General features: G+C 56.9%; 1 protein-coding gene across 1 annotated transcript in view; it reads right to left on the bottom strand.

Annotated features, from left to right (window-relative positions):
• LOC147091393 (alpha-2-macroglobulin-like) overlaps positions 1-19,186 on the bottom strand; it is a 1,124,424-nt gene extending 1,105,238 nt beyond the window's left edge. Inside the window, exon 1 of the mRNA XM_085976756.1 lies at positions 19,082-19,186. Within this exon, the coding sequence (XP_085832882.1) occupies positions 19,082-19,137 (56 nt within the window). The 5' untranslated portion in view covers positions 19,138-19,186. The remainder of the gene's footprint in view (positions 1-19,081) is intronic.
• Positions 19,187-19,658: the final 472 nt, after the last annotated feature.

Below are 19,658 nucleotides of genomic sequence, written 5' to 3'. Positions count from 1 at the left end.
CTGGGGCTGGTTATTGTTGTAGTGTTAGTAGTAACTTCACTGAGTCCCAGGACTAGTTGACTGAGGGTATTTTTCTTTATGGTCCACTCTTGGCATTTCAGGGCTTCGTAATGATAGCAGTGGGGTTTGCTCATTTTTAGGCGTTTCCAAAATTTGGTGGCTCTTTTTTGGATAGTAATTATTAATGGATATTGGCCTAGTTCTGCCCTGCATGCATTGTTTCTCTCTCCCCTGGTCTCTCCCCCCTGGTCTCTCTCCCCCCTGGTCTCTCTCCCCCCTGGTCTCTCTCCCCCCTGGTCTCTCTAACCTGGTCTCTCTCGCCCCTGGTCTCTCTCACCCCTGGTCTCTCTCTCCCCTGGTCTCTCTCCCACATGGTCTCTCTCTCCCCCATGGTCTGTCTCTCCACTGGTCTCTCTCTCCCCTGATCACTCTCCCCTGGTCTCTCTCCCCTGGTCTCCTCTCTCCCCGCGGTCTCTCTCCCCTGGCCTCTCTCTCCTGGTCTCTCTCTCCGCTGGCCTCTCTCTCCCCTGGTCTCTCTCTCCCCTGGTCTCTCTCTCCCCTGGTCTCTCTCTCCCCTGGCCTCTCTCTCCCCTGGTCTCTCCCCCCTGGCCTCTCTCTCCCCTGGTCTCTCTCCCCTGTTCTCTCTCTCCCCTGGTCTCTCTCTCCCCTGATCTCTCTCTCCCCTGGTCTCTCTCTCCCCTGGTATCTCTCTCCCCTGGTCTATCTCTCCCCTGGTCTCTCTCTCCCCTGGTCTCTCTCCCCCCTGGTCTCTCTCTCTCCTGGTCTCTCTCTCCCCTGGTCTCTCTCCCCCCTGGTCTCTCTCCCCCCTGGTGTCTCTCTCTCCTGGTCTCTCTCTCTCCTGGTCTCTCTCTCCCCTGGTCTCTCCCTCCCCTGGTCTCTCTCCCCTGGTCTCTCTCCCCCCTGGTCTCTCTCCCCTGGTCTCTCTCTCCCCTGGTCTCTCTCTCCCCTGGTCTCTCTCTCTCCTGGTCTCTCTCTCCCCTGGTTTCTTTCCCCCCTGATCTCTCTCTCACCTGGTCTCTCTCTCCCCTTGTCTCTCTCCCCCCTGGTCTCTCTCCCCTGGCCTCTGTCTCCCCCCTGGTCTCTCTCTCCTCTTGGTCTCACTCCCTTTGTGTCTCTCTCTCTCCTGGTCTCTCTCTCCCCTGGTCTCTCTCTCCCCTGGTCTCTCTCCCCCCCTGGTCTCTCTCTCCCCTGGTCTCTCTCTTCCCTGGTCTCTCCCCCCTGGTCTCTCTCCCCACCGGTCTCTCTCTCTCCTGGTCTCTATCCCCCCTGGTCTCTCTCTCCCATGGTCTCTGTCTCCCCTGGTCTCCCTCTACCCTGGTCTCTCCCCCCTGGTCTCTCTCCCCCCCGGTCTCTCTCCCCCCTGGTCTCTCTCCACCCTGGTCTCTCTCCCCCCTGGCCTCTCTCTCCCCTGGTCTCTCTCCCCCCTGGTCTCTCTCTCCCCTGGTCTCTCTTCCCTGGTCTCTCTCCCCCCCTTGTCTCTCTCCCCCCTGCTCTCTCTACCCCCTGGTCTCTCTCTCCCCTGGTCTCTCTCTCCCCCCTGATCTATCTCCCCTGGTCTCTCTCCCCTGGTCTCTCTCTCCCCTGGTCTCTCTCTCCCCTGGTCTCTCTCCCCTGGTCTCTCTCCCCCCCCTGGTCTCTCTCTCCCCTGGTCTATCTCACCCCTGGTCTCTCTCTCCCCTGGCCTCTCTCTCCCCTGGTCTCTCTCCCCTGGTCTCTCTCCCCCCCTGAGCTCTCTCTCCCCTGGTCTCTCTCCCCCCTGGTCTCTCTCTCCCCTGGTCTCTCTCTCCCCTGGTCTCTCCCTCCCCCCTGATCTAGCTCCCCTGGTCTAACTCCCCTGGTCTCTCTCTCCCCCGGTTTCTCTCCCCTGGTCTCTCTCCCCCCTGGTCTCTCTCTCCCCTGGTCTCTCTCCCCCGGTTTCTCTCCCCTGGTCTCTCTCCCCCCTGGTCTCTCTCTCCCCTGGTCTCTCCCCCCCTGGTCTCTCTCTCCCCTGGTCTCTCTCTCCCCTGGTCTCTTTCCCTCCTAGTGTCTCTCTCCCCTGGTCTCTCTCCCCTGGTCTCTCTCTCCCCCCTGATCTATCCCCCCTGGTCACTCTCCCCCTGGTCTCTCTCCCTCCTGGTCTCTCTCTCCCCCCTGATCTATCCCCCCTGGTCTCTCTCCCCCTGGTCTCTCTCCCCCTGGTCTCTCTCCCCCTGGTCTCTCTCCCCCCTGGTCTCTCTCCCCCCTGGTCTCTCTCTCCCCTGGTCTCTCTCCCCTGGTCTCTCTCCCCTGGTCTCTCTCTCCCCCCTGATCTATCCCCCCTGGTCTCTCTCACCCCTGGTCTCTCTCTCCCCTGGTCTCTCTCCCCCCTGGTCTCTCTCCCCTGGTCTCTCTCGCCCCAGTTCTCTCTCACCCCTGGTCTCTCTCTCCCCTCGTCTCTCTCCCCTGGTCTCTCTCCCCCCTTGTCTCTCTCTCCCCTGGTCTCTCCCCCCCTGGTCTCTCTCTCCCCTGGTATCTCTCTCCCCTGGTCTCTCTCCCCCCTGGTCTCTCTCTCCCCTGGTCTCTCTCCCCTGGTCTCTCTCTCCCCCCTGATCTATCCCCCCTGGTCTCTCTCCCCCTGGTCTCTCTCCCCCCTGGTCTCTCTCTCCCCCCTGATCTATCCCCCCTGGTCTCTCTCCCCCTGGTCTCTCTCCCCCAGGTCTCTCTCCCCCCTGGTCTCTGACCCCCTGGTCTCTCTCCCCCCTGGTCTCTCTCCCCTGGTCTCTCTCCCCTGGTCTCTCTCTCCCCCCTGATCTATCCCCCCTGGTCTCTCTCACCCCTGGTCTCTCTCTCCCCTGGTCTCTCTCCCCCCTGGTCTCTCTCCCCTGGTCTCTCTCGCCCCAGTTCTCTCTCACCACTGGTCTCTCTCTCCCCTGGTCTCTCTCCCCTGGTCTCCCTCCCCCCTGATCTCTCTCTCCCCTGGTCTCTCTCTCCCCTGGTCTCTCTCCCTCCTGGTATCTCTCTCCCCTGGTCTCCCTCCCCCCTGATCTCTCTCTCCCCTGGTCTCTCTCTCCCTGGTCTCGCTCCCCCCGGTCTCTCAATTTCAATTCAATTCAAATCGCTTCATTGGCATGACAAGATACATTTATGTTGCCAAAGCATCGAAAAACATTTATGGTTAAACACATAAACGCAGATCTATCCATACCATGTATAAACAGATATATCCCTGAGTGTATAAATATACATTCATATAATTTGTATAAACTCTTTTTTTAGATTTTAAGGTTGTCCCTCTGTTTATAGCAAGCTGTAACAGAGTGTGCCGCTAAGGTTACACAATTTCTCTGTTCCCCTAGTAGGTATGGGAGTTTTGGATCGTCATTCAAATTTCTGAATTCAGGGCATATTTTTGTGAATTTTGGGTAGAAATTCTCCCTTATGCCCTGATATTTTCTACAAGCTGTGAGGAAGTGCATCTCTGTCTCCACCACTCCCTGACTGCAGTGAGAGCATATCCTGTCCTCTCTTGGTAGCCGGGTCTGCCTGTGTCTGCTTTTTTCGATGGCCAGGCTATGTTCACTAACTCTGTACATTGTCAAGGTTTTTCTCAGTTTGCTATCCATTACCATGGTCAGGTAATCAGCCATGTTGTATTGTCTGTTTAGGGCCAAGTAGCAATTGAGTTTGTTTTGTGTTTTTCTTGTTTCTGCCCAATATGATAGATATTTTTCCTTTTGCTTAGTGACGATTGTGTTGGGTCGATTTCTCTGTGTTACGATGTCACTGTCCTGGGGCTGGTTATTGTTGTAGTGTTAGTAGTAACTTCACTGAGTCCCAGGACTAGTTGACTGAGGGTATTTTTCTTTATGGTCCTCTCTTGGGATTTCAGGGCTTCGTCATGATAGCAGTGGGGGTTGCTCATTTTTAGGTGTTTCCAAAATTTGGTGGCTCTTTTTTGGATAGTAATTATTAATGGATATTGCCTAGTTCTGCCCTGCATGCATTGTTTCTCTCTCCCCTGGTTCTGTCCCCCCTGGTCTCTCTCCCCCCTGTCTCTCTCCCCCCTGGTCTCTCTCCCCTGGTCTCTCTCGCCCCTGGTCTCTCTCACCCCTGGTCTCTCTCTCCCTGGTCACTCTCCCCCATGGTCTCTCTCTTCCCATGGTCTCTCTCTCCACTGGTCTCTCTCTCCTCCTGATCACTCTCCCCTGGTCTCTCTCTCCCTGGTCTCTCTCTCCCCTGGTCTCTCTCCCCCCGGTCTCTCTCCCCTGGTCTCTCTCTCCTGGTCTCTCTCTCTCCGCTGGCCTCTCTCTCCCCTGGTCTCTCTCTCCCCTGGTCTCTCTCCCCCCTGGTCTCTCTCCCTGCTCTCTCTCCCCCCTGGTCTCTCTCCCCTGGTCTCTCTCTCCTATGCTCTCTCTCTCCCCTGGTCTCTCTCTCCCCTGGTCTCTCTCTCCCCTGGTCTCTCCCCCATGGCCTCTCTCTCCCCTGGTCTCTCTCTCCCCTGGTCTCTCTCTCCCCTGGTCTCTCTCTCCCCTGATCTCTCTCTCCCCTGGTCTCTCTCTCCCCTGGTTTCTCTCTATCCCCTGGTCTTTCCATGGTCTCTCTCTCCCCTGGTCTCTCTCCCCCCTGGTCTGTCTCTCTCCTGGTCTCTCCTCTCCCCTGGTCTCTCTCCCCCCTGGTCTCTCTCCCCCTGGTGTCCTCTCTCTCCTGGTTCTCTCTCTCTCCTGGTCTCTCTCTCCCCTGGTCTCTCTCTCCCCTGGTCTCTCTCTCCTGGTCTCTCTCCCCCCTGGTCTCTCTCCCCTGGTCTCTCTCTCCCCTGGTCTCTCTCTCTCCTGGTCTCTCTCTCCCCTGGTTTCTCTCCCCCCTGGTCTCTCTCTCAACTGGTCTCTCTCTCCCCTTGTCTCTCTCCCCCCTGGTCTCTCTCCCCTGGCCTCTGTCTCCCCCCTGGTCTCTCTCTCCCCTGGTCTCTCTCCCTTTGTGTCTCTCTCTCTCCTGGTCTCTCTCTCCCCTGGTCTCTCTCCCCCCCTGGTCTCTCTCCCCCCTGGTCTCTCTCTCCCCTGGTCTCTCTCCCCTGGTCTCTCTCCCCTGGTCTCTCTCTCCCCCCTGATCTATCCCCCCCTGGTCTCTCTCACCCCTGGTCTCTCTCTCCCCTGGTCTCTCTCCCCCCTGGTCTCTCTCCCCTGGTCTCTCTCGCCCCAGTTCTCTCTCACCCCTGGTCTCTCTCTCCCCTCGTCTCTCTCCCCTGGTCTCTCACCCCCTGGTCTCTCTCTCCCTGGTCTCTCTCCCCTGGTCTCTCTCTCCCCCCTGATCTATCCCCCCTGGTCTCTCTCCCCCTGGTCTCTCTCCCCCCTGGTCTCTCTCTCCCCCCTGATCTATCCCCCCTGGTCTCTCTCCCCCTGGTCTCTCTCCCCCCAGGTCTCTCTCCCCCCCTGGTCTCTCTCCCCCCTGGTCTCTCTCCCCCCCTGGTCTCTCTCCCCTGGTCTCTCTCCCCTGGTCTCTCTCTCCCCCCTGATCTATCCCCCCCTGGTCTCTCTCACACCCTGGTCTCTCTCTCCCCTGGTCTCTCTCCCCCCTGGTCTCTCTCCCCTGGTCTCTCTCGCCCCAGTTCTCTCTCACCCCCTGGTCTCTCTCTCCCCTGGTCTCTCTCGCCCTGGTCTCCCTCCCCCCTGATCTCTCTCTCCCCTGGTCTCTCTCTCCCCTGGTCTCTCTCCCTCCTGGTATCTCTCTCCCCTGATCTGTCTCTCCCCTGATCTCTCTCCCCTGGTCTCTCTCTCCCTGGTCTCGCTCCCCCCCGGTCTCTCAATTTCAATTCAATTCAAATCGCTTTATTGGCATGACAAGATACATTTATGTTGCCAAAGCATCGAAAAACATTTATGGTTAAACACATAAACGCAGATCTATCCATACCATGTATAAACAGATATATCCCTGAGTGTATAAATATACATTCATATAATTTGTATATACTCTTTTTTTAGATTTTAAGGTTGTCCCTCTGTTTATAGCAAGCTGTAACAGAGTGTGCCGCTAAGGTTACACAATTTCTCTGTTCCCCTAGTAGGTATGGGAGTTTTGGATCGTCATTCAAATTTCTGAATTCAGGGCATATTTTTGTGAATTTTGGGTAGAAATTCTCCCTTATGCCCTGATATTTTCTACAAGCTGTGAGGAAGTGCATCTCTGTCTCCACCACTCCCTGACTGCAGTGAGAGCATATCCTGTCCTCTCTTGGTAGCCGGGTCTGCCTGTGTCTGCTTTTTTCGATGGCCAGGCTATGTTCACTAACTCTGTACATTGTCAAGGTTTTTCTCAGTTTGCTATCCATTACCATGGTCAGGTAATCAGCCATGTTGTATTGTCTGTTTAGGGCCAAATAGCAATTGAGTTTGTTTTGTGTTTTTCTTGTTTCTGCCCAATATGATAGATATTTTTCCTTTTGCTTAGTGACGATTGTGTTGGGTCGATTTCTCTGTGTTACGATGTCACTGTCCTGGGGCTGGTTATTGTTGTAGTGTTAGTAGTAACTTCACTGAGTCCCAGGACTAGTTGACTGAGGGTATTTTTCTTTATGGTCCTCTCTTGGGATTTCAGGGCTTCGTCATGATAGCAGTGGGGGTTGCTCATTTTTAGGTGTTTCCAAAATTTGGTGGCTCTTTTTTGGATAGTAATTATTAATGGATATTGGCCTAGTTCTGCCCTGCATGCATTGTTTCTCTCTCCCCTGGTCTCTCCCCCCTGGTCTCTCTCCCCCCTGGTCCCTCTCCCCCCTGGTCTCTCTCCCCTGGTCTCTCTCGCCCCTGGTCTCTCTCACCCCTGGTCTCTCTCTCCCCTGGTCACTCTCCCCCATGGTCTCTCTCTTCCCCATGGTCTCTCTCTCCACTGGTCTCTCTCTCCCCTGATCACTCTCCCCTGGTCTCTCTCCCCTGGTCTCTCTCTCCCCTGGTATCTCTCCACCCGGTCTCTCTCCCCTGGTCTCTCTCTCCTGGTCTCTCTCTCTCCGCTGGCCTCTCTCTCCAATGGTCTCTCTCTCCCCTGGTCTCTCTCCCCCCTGGTCTCTCTCCCCTGGTCTCTCTCCCCCCTGGTCTCTCTCCCCTGGTCTCTCTCTCCTATGCTCTCTCTCTCCCCTGGTCTCTCTCTCCCCTGGTCTCTCTCTCCCCTGGTCTCTCCCCCATGGCCTCTCTCTCCCCTGGTCTCTCTCCCCTGGTCTCTCTCTCCCCCGGTCTCTCTCTCCCCTGATCTCTCTCTCCCCTGGTCTCTCTCTCCCCTGGTTTCTCTCTCCCCTTGTCTTTCCATGGTCTCTCTCTCCCCTGGTCTCTCTCCCCCCTGGTCTCTCTCTCTCCTGGTCTCTCTCTCCCCTGGTCTCTCTCCCCCTGGTCTCTCTCCCCCCTGGTGTCTCTCTCTCCTGGTCTCTCTCTCTCCTGGTCTCTCTCTCCCCTGGTCTCTCTCTCCCCTGGTCTCTCTCCCCTGGTCTCTCTCCCCCCTGGTATCTCTCCCCTGGTCTCTCTCTCCCCTGGTCTCTCTCTCTACTGGTCTCTCTCTCCCCTGGTTTCTCTCCCCCCTGGTCTCTCTCTCAACTGGTCTCTCTCTCCCCTTGTCTCTCTCCCCCCTGGTCTCTCTCCCCTGGCCTCTGTCTCCCCCCTGGTCTCTCTCTCCCCTGGTCTCTCTCCCTTTGTGTCTCTCTCTCTCCTGGTCTCTCTCTCCCCTGGTCTCTCTCCCCCCCTGGTCTCTCTCTCCCCTGGTCTCTCTCTCCCCTGGTCTCTCTCTCCCCTGGTCTTTCGCTCCCCTGGTCTCTCTCTCCCCTGGTCTCCCTCACCCCTGGTCTCTCTCTCCCCTGGTCTCTCTCCCCACTGGTCTATCTCTCCCCTGATCTCTCCCCCCTGGTCTCTCTCCCCTGGTCTCTCTCTCCCCAGGTCTCTCTCCCCCCTGGTCTCTCTCCCCCCTGGTGTCTCTCTCTCCTGGTCTATCTCTCTCCTGGTCTCTCTCCCCCCTGGTCTCTCTCTCCCCTGGTCTCTCTTCCCTGGTCTCTCTCCCCCCCTTGTCTCTCTCCCCCCTGCTCTCTCTCCCCCCTGGTCTCTCTCTCCCCTGGTCTCTCTCTCCCCCCTGATCTATCTCCCCTGGTCTCTCTCCCCTGGTCTCTCTCTCCCCTGGTCTCTCTCTCCCCTGGTCTCTCTCCCCTGGTCTCTCTCCCCCCCTGGTCTCTCTCTCCCCTGGTCTATCTCACCCCTGGTCTCTCTCTCCCCTGGCCTCTCTCTCCCCTGGTCTCTCTCCCCTGGTCTCTCTCCCCCCCTGAGCTCTCTCTCCCCTGGTCTCTCTCCCCCCTGGTCTCTCTCTCCCCTGGTCTCTCTCTCCCCTGGTCTCTCCCTCCCCCCTGATCTAGCTCCCCTGGTCTAACTCCCCTGGTCTCTCTCTCCCCCGGTTTCTCTCCCCTGGTCTCTCTCCCCCCTGGTCTCTCTCTCCCCTGGTCTCTCTCCCCCGGTTTCTCTCCCCTGGTCTCTCTCCCCCCTGGTCTCTCTCTCCCCTGGTCTCTCCCCCCCTGGTCTCTCTCTCCCCTGGTCTCTCTCTCCCCTGGTCTCTTTCCCTCCTAGTGTCTCTCTCCCCTGGTCTCTCTCCCCTGGTCTCTCTCTCCCCCCTGATCTATCCCCCCTGGTCACTCTCCCCCTGGTCTCTCTCCCTCCTGGTCTCTCTCTCCCCCCTGATCTATCCCCCCTGGTCTCTCTCCCCCTGGTCTCTCTCCCCCTGGTCTCTCTCCCCCTGGTCTCTCTCCCCCCTGGTCTCTCTCCCCCCTGGTCTCTCTCTCCCCTGGTCTCTCTCCCCTGGTCTCTCTCCCCTGGTCTCTCTCTCCCCCCTGATCTATCCCCCCTGGTCTCTCTCACACCTGGTCTCTCTCTCCCCTGGTCTCTCTCCCCCCTGGTCTCTCTCCCCTGGTCTCTCTCGCCCCAGTTCTCTCTCACCCCTGGTCTCTCTCTCCCCTCGTCTCTCTCCCCTGGTCTCTCTCCCCCCTTGTCTCTCTCTCCCCTGGTCTCTCCCCCCCTGGTCTCTCTCTCCCCTGGTATCTCTCTCCCCTGGTCTCTCTCCCCCCTGGTCTCTCTCTCCCCTGGTCTCTCTCCCCTGGTCTCTCTCTCCCCCCTGATCTATCCCCCCTGGTCTCTCTCCCCCTGGTCTCTCTCCCCCCTGGTCTCTCTCTCCCCCCTGATCTATCCCCCCTGGTCTCTCTCCCCCTGGTCTCTCTCCCCCAGGTCTCTCTCCCCCCTGGTCTCTGTCCCCCCTGGTCTCTCTCCCCCCTGGTCTCTCTCCCCTGGTCTCTCTCCCCTGGTCTCTCTCTCCCCCCTGATCTATCCCCCCTGGTCTCTCTCACCCCTGGTCTCTCTCTCCCCTGGTCTCTCTCCCCCCTGGTCTCTCTCCCCTGGTCTCTCTCGCCCCAGTTCTCTCTCACCCCTGGTCTCTCTCTCCCCTGGTCTCTCTCCCCTGGTCTCCCTCCCCCCTGATCTCTCTCTCCCCTGGTCTCTCTCTCCCCTGGTCTCTCTCCCTCCTGGTATCTCTCTCCCCTGGTCTCCCTCCCCCCTGATCTCTCTCTCCCCTGGTCTCTCTCTCCCTGGTCTCGCTCCCCCCGGTCTCTCAATTTCAATTCAATTCAAATCGCTTTATTGGCATGACAAGATACATTTATGTTGCCAAAGCATCGAAAAACTTTTATGGTTAAACACATAAACGCAGATCTATCCATACCATGTATAAACAGATATATCCCTGAGTGTATAAATATACATTCATATAATTTGTATAAACACTTTTTTTAGATTTTAAGGTTGTCCCTCTGTTTATAGCAAGCTGTAACAGAGTGTGCCGCTAAGGTTACACAATTTCTCTGTTCCCCTAGTAGGTATGGGAGTTTTGGATCGTCATTCAAATTTCTGAATTCAGGGCATATTTTTGTGAATTTTGGGTAGAAATTCTCCCTTATGCCCTGATATTTTCTACAAGCTGTGAGGAAGTGCATCTCTGTCTCCACCATTCCCTGACTGCAGTGAGAGCATATCCTGTCCTCTCTTGGTAGCCGGGTCTGCCTGTGTCTGCTTTTTTCGATGGCCAGGCTATGTTCACTAACTCTGTACATTGTCAAGGTTTTTCTCAGTTTGCTATCCATTACCATGGTCAGGTAATCAGCCATGTTGTATTGTCTGTTTAGGGCCAAGTAGCAATTGAGTTTGTTTTGTGTTTTTCTTGTTTCTGCCCAATATGATAGATATTTTTCCTTTTGCTTAGTGACGATTGTGTTGGGTCGATTTCTCTGTGTTACGATGTCACTGTCCTGGGGCTGGTTATTGTTGTAGTGTTAGTAGTAACTTCACTGAGTCCCAGGACTAGTTGACTGAGGGTATTTTTCTTTATGGTCCTCTCTTGGGATTTCAGGGCTTCGTCATGATAGCAGTGGGGGTTGCTCATTTTTAGGTGTTTCCAAAATTTGGTGGCTCTTTTTTGGATAGTAATTATTAATGGATATTGGCCTAGTTCTGCCCTGCATGCATTGTTTCTCTCTCCCCTGGTCTGTCCCCCCTGGTCTCTCTCCCCCCTGGTCTCTCTCCCCCCTGGTCTCTCTCCCCTGGTCTCTCTCGCCCCTGGTCTCTCTCACCCCTGGTCTCTCTCTCCCTGGTCACTCTCCCCCATGGTCTCTCTCTTCCCCATGGTCTCTCTCTCCACTGGTCTCTCTCTCCCCTGATCACTCTCCCCTGGTCTCTCTCCCCTGGTCTCTCTCTCCCCTGGTCTCTCTCCCCCCGGTCTCTCTCCCCTGGTCTCTCTCTCCTGGTCTCTCTCTCCGCTGGCCTCTCTCTCCCCTGGTCTCTCTCTCCCCTGGTCTCTCTCCCCCCTGGTCTCTCTCCCCTGGTCTCTCTCCCCCCTGGTCTCTCTCCCCTGGTCTCTCTCTCCTATGCTCTCTCTCTCCCCTGGTCTCTCTCTCCCCTGGTCTCTCTCTCCGCTGGTCTCTCCCCCATGGCCTCTCTCTCCCCTGGTCTCTCTCCCCTGGTCTCTCTCTCCCCTGGTCTCTCTCTCCCCTGATCTCTCTCTCCCCTGGTCTCTCTCTCCCCTGGTTTCTCTCTCCCCTGGTCTTTCCATGGTCTCTCTCTCCCCTGGTCTCTCTCCCCCCTGGTCTCTCTCTCTCCTGGTCTCTCTCTCCCCTGGTCTCTCTCCCCCCTGGTCTCTCTCCCCCCTGGTGTCTCTCTCTCCTGGTCTCTCTCTCTCCTGGTCTCTCTCTCCCCTGGTCTCTCTCTCCCCTGGTCTCTCTCCCCTGGTCTCTCTCCCCCCTGGTCTCTCTCCCCTGGTCTCTCTCTCCCCTGGTCTCTCTCTCTCCTGGTCTCTCTCTCCCCTGGTTTCTCTCCCCCCTGGTCTCTCTCTCAACTGGTCTCTCTCTCCCCTTGTCTCTCACCCCCTTGTCTCTCTCCCCTGGCCTCTGTCTCCCCCCTGGTCTCTCTCTCCCCTGGTCTCTCTCCCTTTGTGTCTCTCTCTCTCCTGGTCTCTCTCTCCCCTGGTCTCTCTCCCCCCCGGTCTCTTTCCCCCCTGGTCTCTCTCTCCCCTGGTCTCTCTCCCCTGGTCTCTCTCCCCTGGTCTCTCTCTCCCCCCTGATCTATCCCCCCTGGTCTCTCTCACCCCTGGTCTCTCTCTCCCCTGGTCTCTCTCCCCCCTGGTCTCTCTCCCCTGGTCTCTCTCGCCCCAGTTCTCTCTCACCCCTGGTCGCTCTCTCCCCTCGTCTCTCTCCCCTGGTCTCTCACCCCCTGGTCTCTCTCTCCCCTGGTCTCTCTCCCCTGGTCTCTCTCTCCCCCCTGATCTATCCCCCCTGGTCTCTCTCCCCCTGGTCTCTCTCCCCCCTGGTCTCTCTCTCCCCCCTGATCTATCCCCCCTGGTCTCTCTCCCCCTGGTCTCTCTCCCCCAGGTCTCTCTCCCCCCTGGTCTCTCTCCCCCCTGGTCTCTCTCCCCCCTGGTCTCTCTCCCCTGGTCTCTCTCCCCTGGTCTCTCTCTCCCCCCTGATCTGTCCCTCCTGGTCTCTCTCACCCCTGGTCTCTCTCTCCCCTGGTCTCTCTCCCCCCTGGTCTCTCTCCCCTGGTCTCTCTCGCCCCAGTTCTCTCTCACCCCTGGTCTCTCTCTCCCCTGGTCTCTCTCCCCTGGTCTCCCTCCCCCCTGATCTCTCTCTCCCCTGGTCTCTCTCTCCCCTGGTCTCTCTCCCTCCTGGTATCTCTCTCCCCTGATCTGTCTCTCCCCTGATCTCTCTCCCCTGGTCTCTCTCTCCCTGGTCTCGCTCCCCCCGGTCTCTCAATTTCAATTCAATTCAAATCGCTTTATTGGCATGACAAGATACATTTATGTTGCCAAAGCATCGAAAAACATTTATGGTTAAACACATAAACGCAGATCTATCCATACCATGTATAAACAGATATATCCCTGAGTGTATAAATATACATTCATATAATTTGTATATACTCTTTTTTTAGATTTTAAGGTTGTCCCTCTGTTTATAGCAAGCTGTAACAGAGTGTGCCGCTAAGGTTACACAATTTCTCTGTTCCCCTAGTAGGTATGGGAGTTTTGGATCGTCATTCAAATTTCTGAATTCAGGGCATATTTTTGTGAATTTTGGGTAGAAATTCTCCCTTATGCCCTGATATTTTCTACAAGCTGTGAGGAAGTGCATCTCTGTCTCCACCACTCCCTGACTGCAGTGAGAGCATATCCTGTCCTCTCTTGGTAGCCGGGTCTGCCTGTGTCTGCTTTTTTCGATGGCCAGGCTATGTTCACTAACTCTGTACATTGTCAAGGTTTTTCTCAGTTTGCTATCCATTACCATGGTCAGGTAATCAGCCATGTTGTATTGTCTGTTTAGGGCCCAATAGCAATTGAGTTTGTTTTGTGTTTTTCTTGTTTCTGCCCAATATGATAGATATTTTTCCTTTTGCTTAGTGACGATTGTGTTGGGTCGATTTCTCTGTGTTACGATGTCACTGTCCTGGGGCTGGTTATTGTTGTAGTGTTAGTAGTAACTTCACTGAGTCCCAGGACTAGTTGACTGAGGGTATTTTTCTTTATGGTCCTCTCTTGGGATTTCAGGGCTTCGTCATGATAGCAGTGGGGGTTGCTCATTTTTAGGTGTTTCCAAAATTTGGTGGCTCTTTTTTGGATAGTAATTATTAATGGATATTGGCCTAGTTCTGCCCTGCATGCATTGTTTCTCTCTCCCCTGGTCTCTCCCCCCTGGTCTCTCTCCCCCCTGGTCTCTCTCCCCCCTGGTCTCTCTCCCCTGGTCTCTCTCGCCCCTGGTCTCTCTCACCCCTGGTCTCTCTCTCCCCTGGTCACTCTCCCCCATGGTCTCTCTCTTCCCCATGGTCTCTCTCTCCACTGGTCTCTCTCTCCCCTGATCACTCTCCCCTGGTCTCTCTCCCCTGGTCTCTCTCTCCCCTGGTATCTCTCCACCCGGTCTCTCTCCCCTGGTCTCTCTCTCCTGGTCTCTCTCTCCGCTGGCCTCTCTCTCCAATGGTCTCTCTCTCCCCTGGTCTCTCTCCCCCCTGGTCTCTCTCCCCTGGTCTCTCTCCCCCCTGGTCTCTCTCCCCTGGTCTCTCTCTCCTATGCTCTCTCTCTCCCCTGGTCTCTCTCTCCCCTGGTCTCTCTCTCCCCTGGTCTCTCCCCCATGGCCTCTCTCTCCCCTGGTCTCTCTCCCCTGGTCTCTCTCTCCCCCGGTCTCTCTCTCCCCTGATCTCTCTCTCCCCTGGTCTCTCTCTCCCCTGGTTTCTCTCTCCCCTTGTCTTTCCATGGTCTCTCTCTCCCCTGGTCTCTCTCCCCCCTGGTCTCTCTCTCTCCTGGTCTCTCTCTCCCCTGGTCTCTCTCCCCCCTGGTCTCTCTCCCCCCTGGTGTCTCTCTCTCCTGGTCTCTCTCTCTCCTGGTCTCTCTCTCCCCTGGTCTCTCTCTCCCCTGGTCTCTCTCCCCTGGTCTCTCTCCCCCCTGGTATCTCTCCCCTGGTCTCTCTCTCCCCTGGTCTCTCTCTCTCCTGGTCTCTCTCTCCCCTGGTTTCTCTCCCCCCTGGTCTCTCTCTCAACTGGTCTCTCTCTCCCCTTGTCTCTCTCCCCCCTGGTCTCTCTCCCCTGGCCTCTGTCTCCCCCCTGGTCTCTCTCTCCCCTGGTCTCTCTCCCTTTGTGTCTCTCTCTCTCCTGGTCTCTCTCTCCCCTGGTCTCTCTCCCCCCCTGGTCTCTCTCTCCCCTGGTCTCTCTCTCCCCTGGTCTCTCTCTCCCCTGGTCTTTCGCTCCCCTGGTCTCTCTCTCCCCTGGTCTCCCTCACCCCTGGTCTCTCTCTCCCCTGGTCTCTCTCCCCCCTGGTCTATCTCTCCCCTGATCTCTCCCCCCTGGTCTCTCTCCCCTGGTCTCTCTCTCCCCTGGTCTCTCTCCCCCCTGGTCTCTCTCCCCCCTGGTGTCTCTCTCTCCTGGTCTATCTCTCTCCTGGTCTCTCTCTCCCCTGGTCTCTCTCTCCCCTGGTCTCTCTCCCCTGGTCTCTCTCCCCCCTGGTCTCTCTCCCCTGGTCTCTCTCTCCCCTGGTCTCACTCTGTCCTGGTCTCTCTCCCCCCTGATCTCTCTCTCCCCTGGTCTCTCTCTCCCCTGGTCTCTCTCTCTCCTGGTCTCTCTCTCCCCTGGTTTCTCTCCCCCCTGGTCTCTCTCTCACCTGGTCTCTCTCTCCCCTTGTCTCTCTCCCCCCTGGTCTCTCTCCCCTGGCCTCTGTCTCCCCCCTGGTCTCTCTCTCCCCTGGTCCCTCTCCCTTTGTGTCTCTCTCTCTCCTGGTCTCTCTCTCCCCTGGTCTCTCTACCCCCCTCGTCTCTCTCTCCCCTGGTCTCTCTCTACCCTGGTCTCTCCCCCCTGGTCTCTCTCCCCCCCGGTCTCTCTCTCTCCTGGTCTCTATCCCCCCTGGTCTCTCTCTCCCATGGTCTCTGTCTCCCCTGGTCTCTCTCCCCCCCGGTCTCTCTCCCCCCTGGTCTCTCTCCCCCCTGGTCTCTCTCCCCCCTGGCCTCTCTCTCCCCTGGTCTCTCTCACCCCTGGTCTCTCTCTCCCCTGATCTCTCTCCCCTGGTCTCTCTCGCCCCCTTGTCTCTCTCCCCCCTGCTCTCTCTCCCCCCTGGTCTCTCTCTCCCCTGGTCTCTCTCTCCCCCCTGATCTATCTCCCCTGGTCTCTCTCCCCTGGTCTCTCTCTCCCCTGGTCTCTCTCTCCCCTGGTCTCTCTCTCCCCTGGTCTCTCTCCCCTGGTCTCTCTCCCCCCCTGGTCTCTCTCTCCCTTGGTCTATCTCACCCCTGGTCTCTCTCTCCCCTGGTCTCTCTCTCCCCTGGTCTCTCTCCCCTGGTCTCTCTCCCCCCCTGGTCTCTCTCTCCCCTGGTCTCTCTCCCCCCTGGTCTCTCTCTCCCCTGGTCTCTCTCTCCCCTGGTCTCTCCCTCCCCCTTGATCTATCTCCCCTGGTCTCTCTCCCCTGGTCACTCTCTCCCCCGGTTTCTCTCCCCTGGTCTCTCTCCCCCCTGGTCTCTCTCCCCCCGGTCTCTCTCCCCCGGTTTCTCTCCCCTGGTCTCTCTCCCCCCTGGTCTCTCTCTCCCCTGGTCTCTCCCCCCCTGGTCTCTCTCTCCCCTGGTCTCTCTCTCCCCTGGTCTCTCTCCCCCCTGGTCTCTCTCTCCCCTGGTCTCTCTGCCCTGGTCTCTCTCTGCCCCCTGATCTATCCCCCATGGTCTCTCTACCCCTGGACTCTCTCCCCCCTGGTCTCTCTCTCCCCCCTGATCTATCCCCCCTGGTCTCTCTCCCCCTGGTCTCTCTCCCCCTGGTCTCTCTCCCCCCTGGTCCATCTCCCCCCTGGTCTCTCTCTCCCCTGGTCTCTCTCCCCTGGTCTCTATCCCCTGGTCTCTCTCTCCCCCCTGATTTATCCCCCCTGGTCTCTCTCACCCCTGGTCTCTCTCTCCCCTGGTCTCTCTCCCCCCTGGTCTCTCTCCCCTGGTCTCTCTCGCCCCAGTTCTCTCTCACCCCTGGTCTCTCTCTCCCCTGGTCTCTCTCCCCTGGTCTCCCTCCCCCCTCGTCTCTCTCTCCCCTGGTCTCTCTCTCCCCTGGTCTCTCTCCCTCCTGGTATCTCTTTCCCCTGGTCTCTCTCTCCCCTGATCTCTCTCCCCTGGTCTCTCTCTCCCTGGTCTCGCTCCCCCCGGTCTCTCAATTTCAATTCAATTCAAATCACTTTATTGGCATGACAAGATACATTTATGTTGCCAAAGCATCGAAAAACATTTATGGTTGAACACATAAACGCAGATCTATCCATACCATGTATAAACAGATATATCCCTGAGTTTATAAATATACGTTCATATAATTTGTATATACTCTTTTTTTAGATTTAAAGGTTGTCCCTCTGTTTATGGCAAGCTGTAACAGAGTGTGCCGCTAAGGTTACACAATTTCTCTGTTCCCCGAGTAGGTATGGGTGTTTTGGGTCGTCATTCAAATTTCTGAATTCAGGGCATATTTTTGTGAATTTTGGGTAGAAATTCTCCCTTATGCCCTGATATTTTCTGCAAGCTATGAGGAAGTGCATCTCTGTCTCCACCACTCCCTGACTGCAGTGAGAGCATATCCTGTCCTCTCTTGGTAGCCGGGTCTGCCTGTGTCTGCTTTTTTCGATGGCCAGGCTATGTTCACTAACTCTGTACATTGTCAAGGTTTTTCTCAGTTTGCTATCCATTACCACGGTCAGGTAATCAGCCATGTTGTATTGTCTGTTTAGGGCCAAGTAGCAATTGAGTTTGTTTTGGGTTTTTCTTGTTTCTGCCCAATATGACAGATATTTTTCCTTTTGCTTAGTGACGATTGTGTTGGGTCGATTTCTCTGTGTTACGATGTCACTGTCCTGGGGCTGGTTATTGTTGTAGTGTTAGTAGTAACTTCACTTAGTCCCAGGACTAGTTGACTGAGGGTATTTTTCTTTATGGTCCTCTCTTGGCATTTCAGGGCTTCGTAATGATAGCAGTGGGGGTTGCTCATTTTTAGGTGTTTCCAAAATTTGGTGGCTCTTTTTTGGATAGTAATTATTAATGGATATTGGCCTAGTTCTGCCCTGCATGCATTGTTTCTCTCTCCCCTGGTCTCTCCCCCTTGGTCTCTCTCCCCCCTGGTCTCTCTCCCCCCTGGTCTCTCTCCCCCCTGGTCTCTCTCCCCTGGTCTCTCTCGCCCCTGGTCTCTCTCACCCCTGGTCTCTCTCTCCCCTGGTCTCTCTCCCCCATGGTCTCTCTCTCCCCCATGGTCTCTCTCTCCACTGGTCTCTCTCTCCCCTGATCACTCTCCCCTGGTCTCTCTCCCCTGGTCTCTCTCTCCCCTGGTCTCTCTCCCCCCGATCTCTCTCCCCTGGTCTCTCTCTCCTGGTCTCTCCGCTGGCCTCTCTCTCCCCTGGTCTCTCTCGCCCCTGGACTCTCTCTCCCCTGGTCTCTCTCCCCTGGTCTCTCTCCCCCCTGGTCTCTCTCCCCTGGTCTCTCTCTCCCCTGGTCTCTCTCTCCCCTGGGCTCTCCCCCTGGCCTCTCTCTCCCCTGGTCTCTCTCCCCTGGTCTCTCTCTCCCCTGGTCTCTCTCTCCCCTGATCTGTCTCTCCCCTGGTCTCTCTCTCCCCTGGTCTCTCTCTCCCCTGGTCTCTCCCCTGGTCTCTCTCTCCCCTGGTCTCTCTCCCCCCTGGTCTCTCTCTCTCCTGGTCTCCCTCTCCCCTGGTCTCTGTCCCCCCTGGTCTCTCTCCCCCCTGGTCTCTCTCCCCTGGTCTCTCTCTCCCCTGGTCTCTCTCTCTCCTGGTCTCTCTCTCCCCTGGTTTCTCTCCCCGCTGGTCTCTCACTCACCTGGTCTCTCTCTCCCCTTGTCTCTCTCCCACCTGATCTCTCTCCCCTGGCCTCTGTCTCCCCCTGGTCTCTCTCTCCCCTGGTCTCTCTCCCTTTGTGTCTCTCTCTGTCCTGGTCTCTCTCTCCCCTGGTCTCTCTCCCCCCCTGGTCTCTCTCTCCCCTGGTCTCTCTCTCCCCTGGTCTCTCTCTCCCCTGGTCTTTCACTCCCCTGGTCTCTCTCTCCCCTGGTCTCCCTCACCCCTGGTCTCTCTCTCCCCTGGTCTCTCTCCCCCCTGGTCTCTCTCTCCCCTGATCTCTCCCCCCTGGTCTCTCTCCACTGGTCTCTCTCTCCCCTGGTCTCTCTCCCCCCTGGTCTCTCTCCCCCCTGGTGTCTCTCTCTCCTGGTCTCTCTCTCTCCTGGTCTCTCTCTCCGCTTTTCTCTCTCTCCCCTGGTCTCTCTCCCCTGGTCTCTCTCCCCCCTGGTCTCTCTTTCCCCTGGTCTCTCTCTCCCCTGGTCTCTCTCTCTCCTGGTCTCTCTCTCCCCTGGTTTCTCTCCCCCCTGGTCTCTCTCTCACCTGGTCTCTCTCTCCTCTTGTCTCTCTCTCCCCTGGTCTCTCTCCCCTGGCCTCTGTCTCCCCCCTGGTCTCTCTCTACCCTGGTCTCTCTCCCTTTGTGTCTCTCTCTCTCCTGGTCTCTCTCTCCCCTGGTCTCTCTCCCCCCCTGGTCTCTCTCTCTCCCCTGGTCTCTCTCTCCCCTGGTCTCTCTCTCCCCTGGTCTCTCTCCCCAAGTCTCTCTATCCACTGGTGTCTCTCCCCCCTGGTCTCCCTCCCCTCTGGTCTCTCTCCCCCCTGGTCTCTCTCTCCCCTGGTCTTTCGCTCCCATGGTCTCTCTCTCCCCTGGTCTCTCTCTCCCCTGGTCTCTCCCCCCTGGTCTCTCTCCCCCCTGGTCTATCTTTCCCCTGGTCTACCTCTCCCCTGGTCTCTCTCCCCCCTGGTCTTTCTCTCCCCTGGTCTCTCTGCGCTGGTCTCTCTCTCCCCTGGTCTCTCTCTCCCCTGGTCTCTCTCTCCCCTGGTCTCTCTCTCCTCTGGTCTCTCTCTCCCCTGGTCTCTCTCCCCTGGTCTCTCTCCCCCCTGGTCTCTCTGTCCCTTGGTGTCTCTCTCCCCTGGTCTCTCTCCCCCCTGGTCTCTCCCTCCCCCATTCTCTCTCCCCCTCACCCCCAGTCATTTCGCCTGCTCCCTCTGTGCCCAGTACTTACGATCGCGCTCTCAATGCCCCTAGGAGTAGGCAGACAAGGATTGCCCGAAGCTGCATGTTGCTGCTGTCTCTCCGGATCTCCTGCCGACTGAGGCTCCAGATTTCAGACTAATCCTTAAATCAGCAGGAAAACGTCACTGGGGCAATGTTTCAACATCAGCTCTGTGCAAACTCGGGAAACACTGACTCGCCATATTTACAGAGAGCGACCTCAGATAGCTGTTGAACGAGAGAGTGAGAGAGAGAGAGAGAGAGAGAGGATCAGAGAGGAACACACAGAGACAGAGAGATGGAAAGAGAGAGCGAGAGAATGAGAGATTCAGACAGAGTGTGAGTGAGAGAGAGAGAGGAACAGAGGGAGACATAGAGAGAGGGGGAAAGAGAGAGAGAGAGGAACAGAGAGCAACATACAGAGACATGGATAGAGAGAGAGCGAGAGAATGAGACAGTCAGACAGTCAGAGAGAGAGAGATTGAGGGAGTGAGTGAAAGAGAGAGAGAGAGAGATAGAGGAACTGAGAGCAACACACAGAGACACAGTGATGGAGAGAGAGAGTGAGAGAATGAGAGAGACAGACA

Source organism: Somniosus microcephalus, unplaced genomic scaffold (assembly GCF_052327205.1).
Source record: "Somniosus microcephalus isolate GS21.2 unplaced genomic scaffold, FLI_Smic_1.0 unresolved_chr3, whole genome shotgun sequence".
Lineage (NCBI taxonomy): Eukaryota > Metazoa > Chordata > Chondrichthyes > Squaliformes > Somniosidae > Somniosus > Somniosus microcephalus.
Note: the sequence above shows the minus strand (reverse complement) of the source record. Positions and strands in the feature narration are given on the sequence as shown.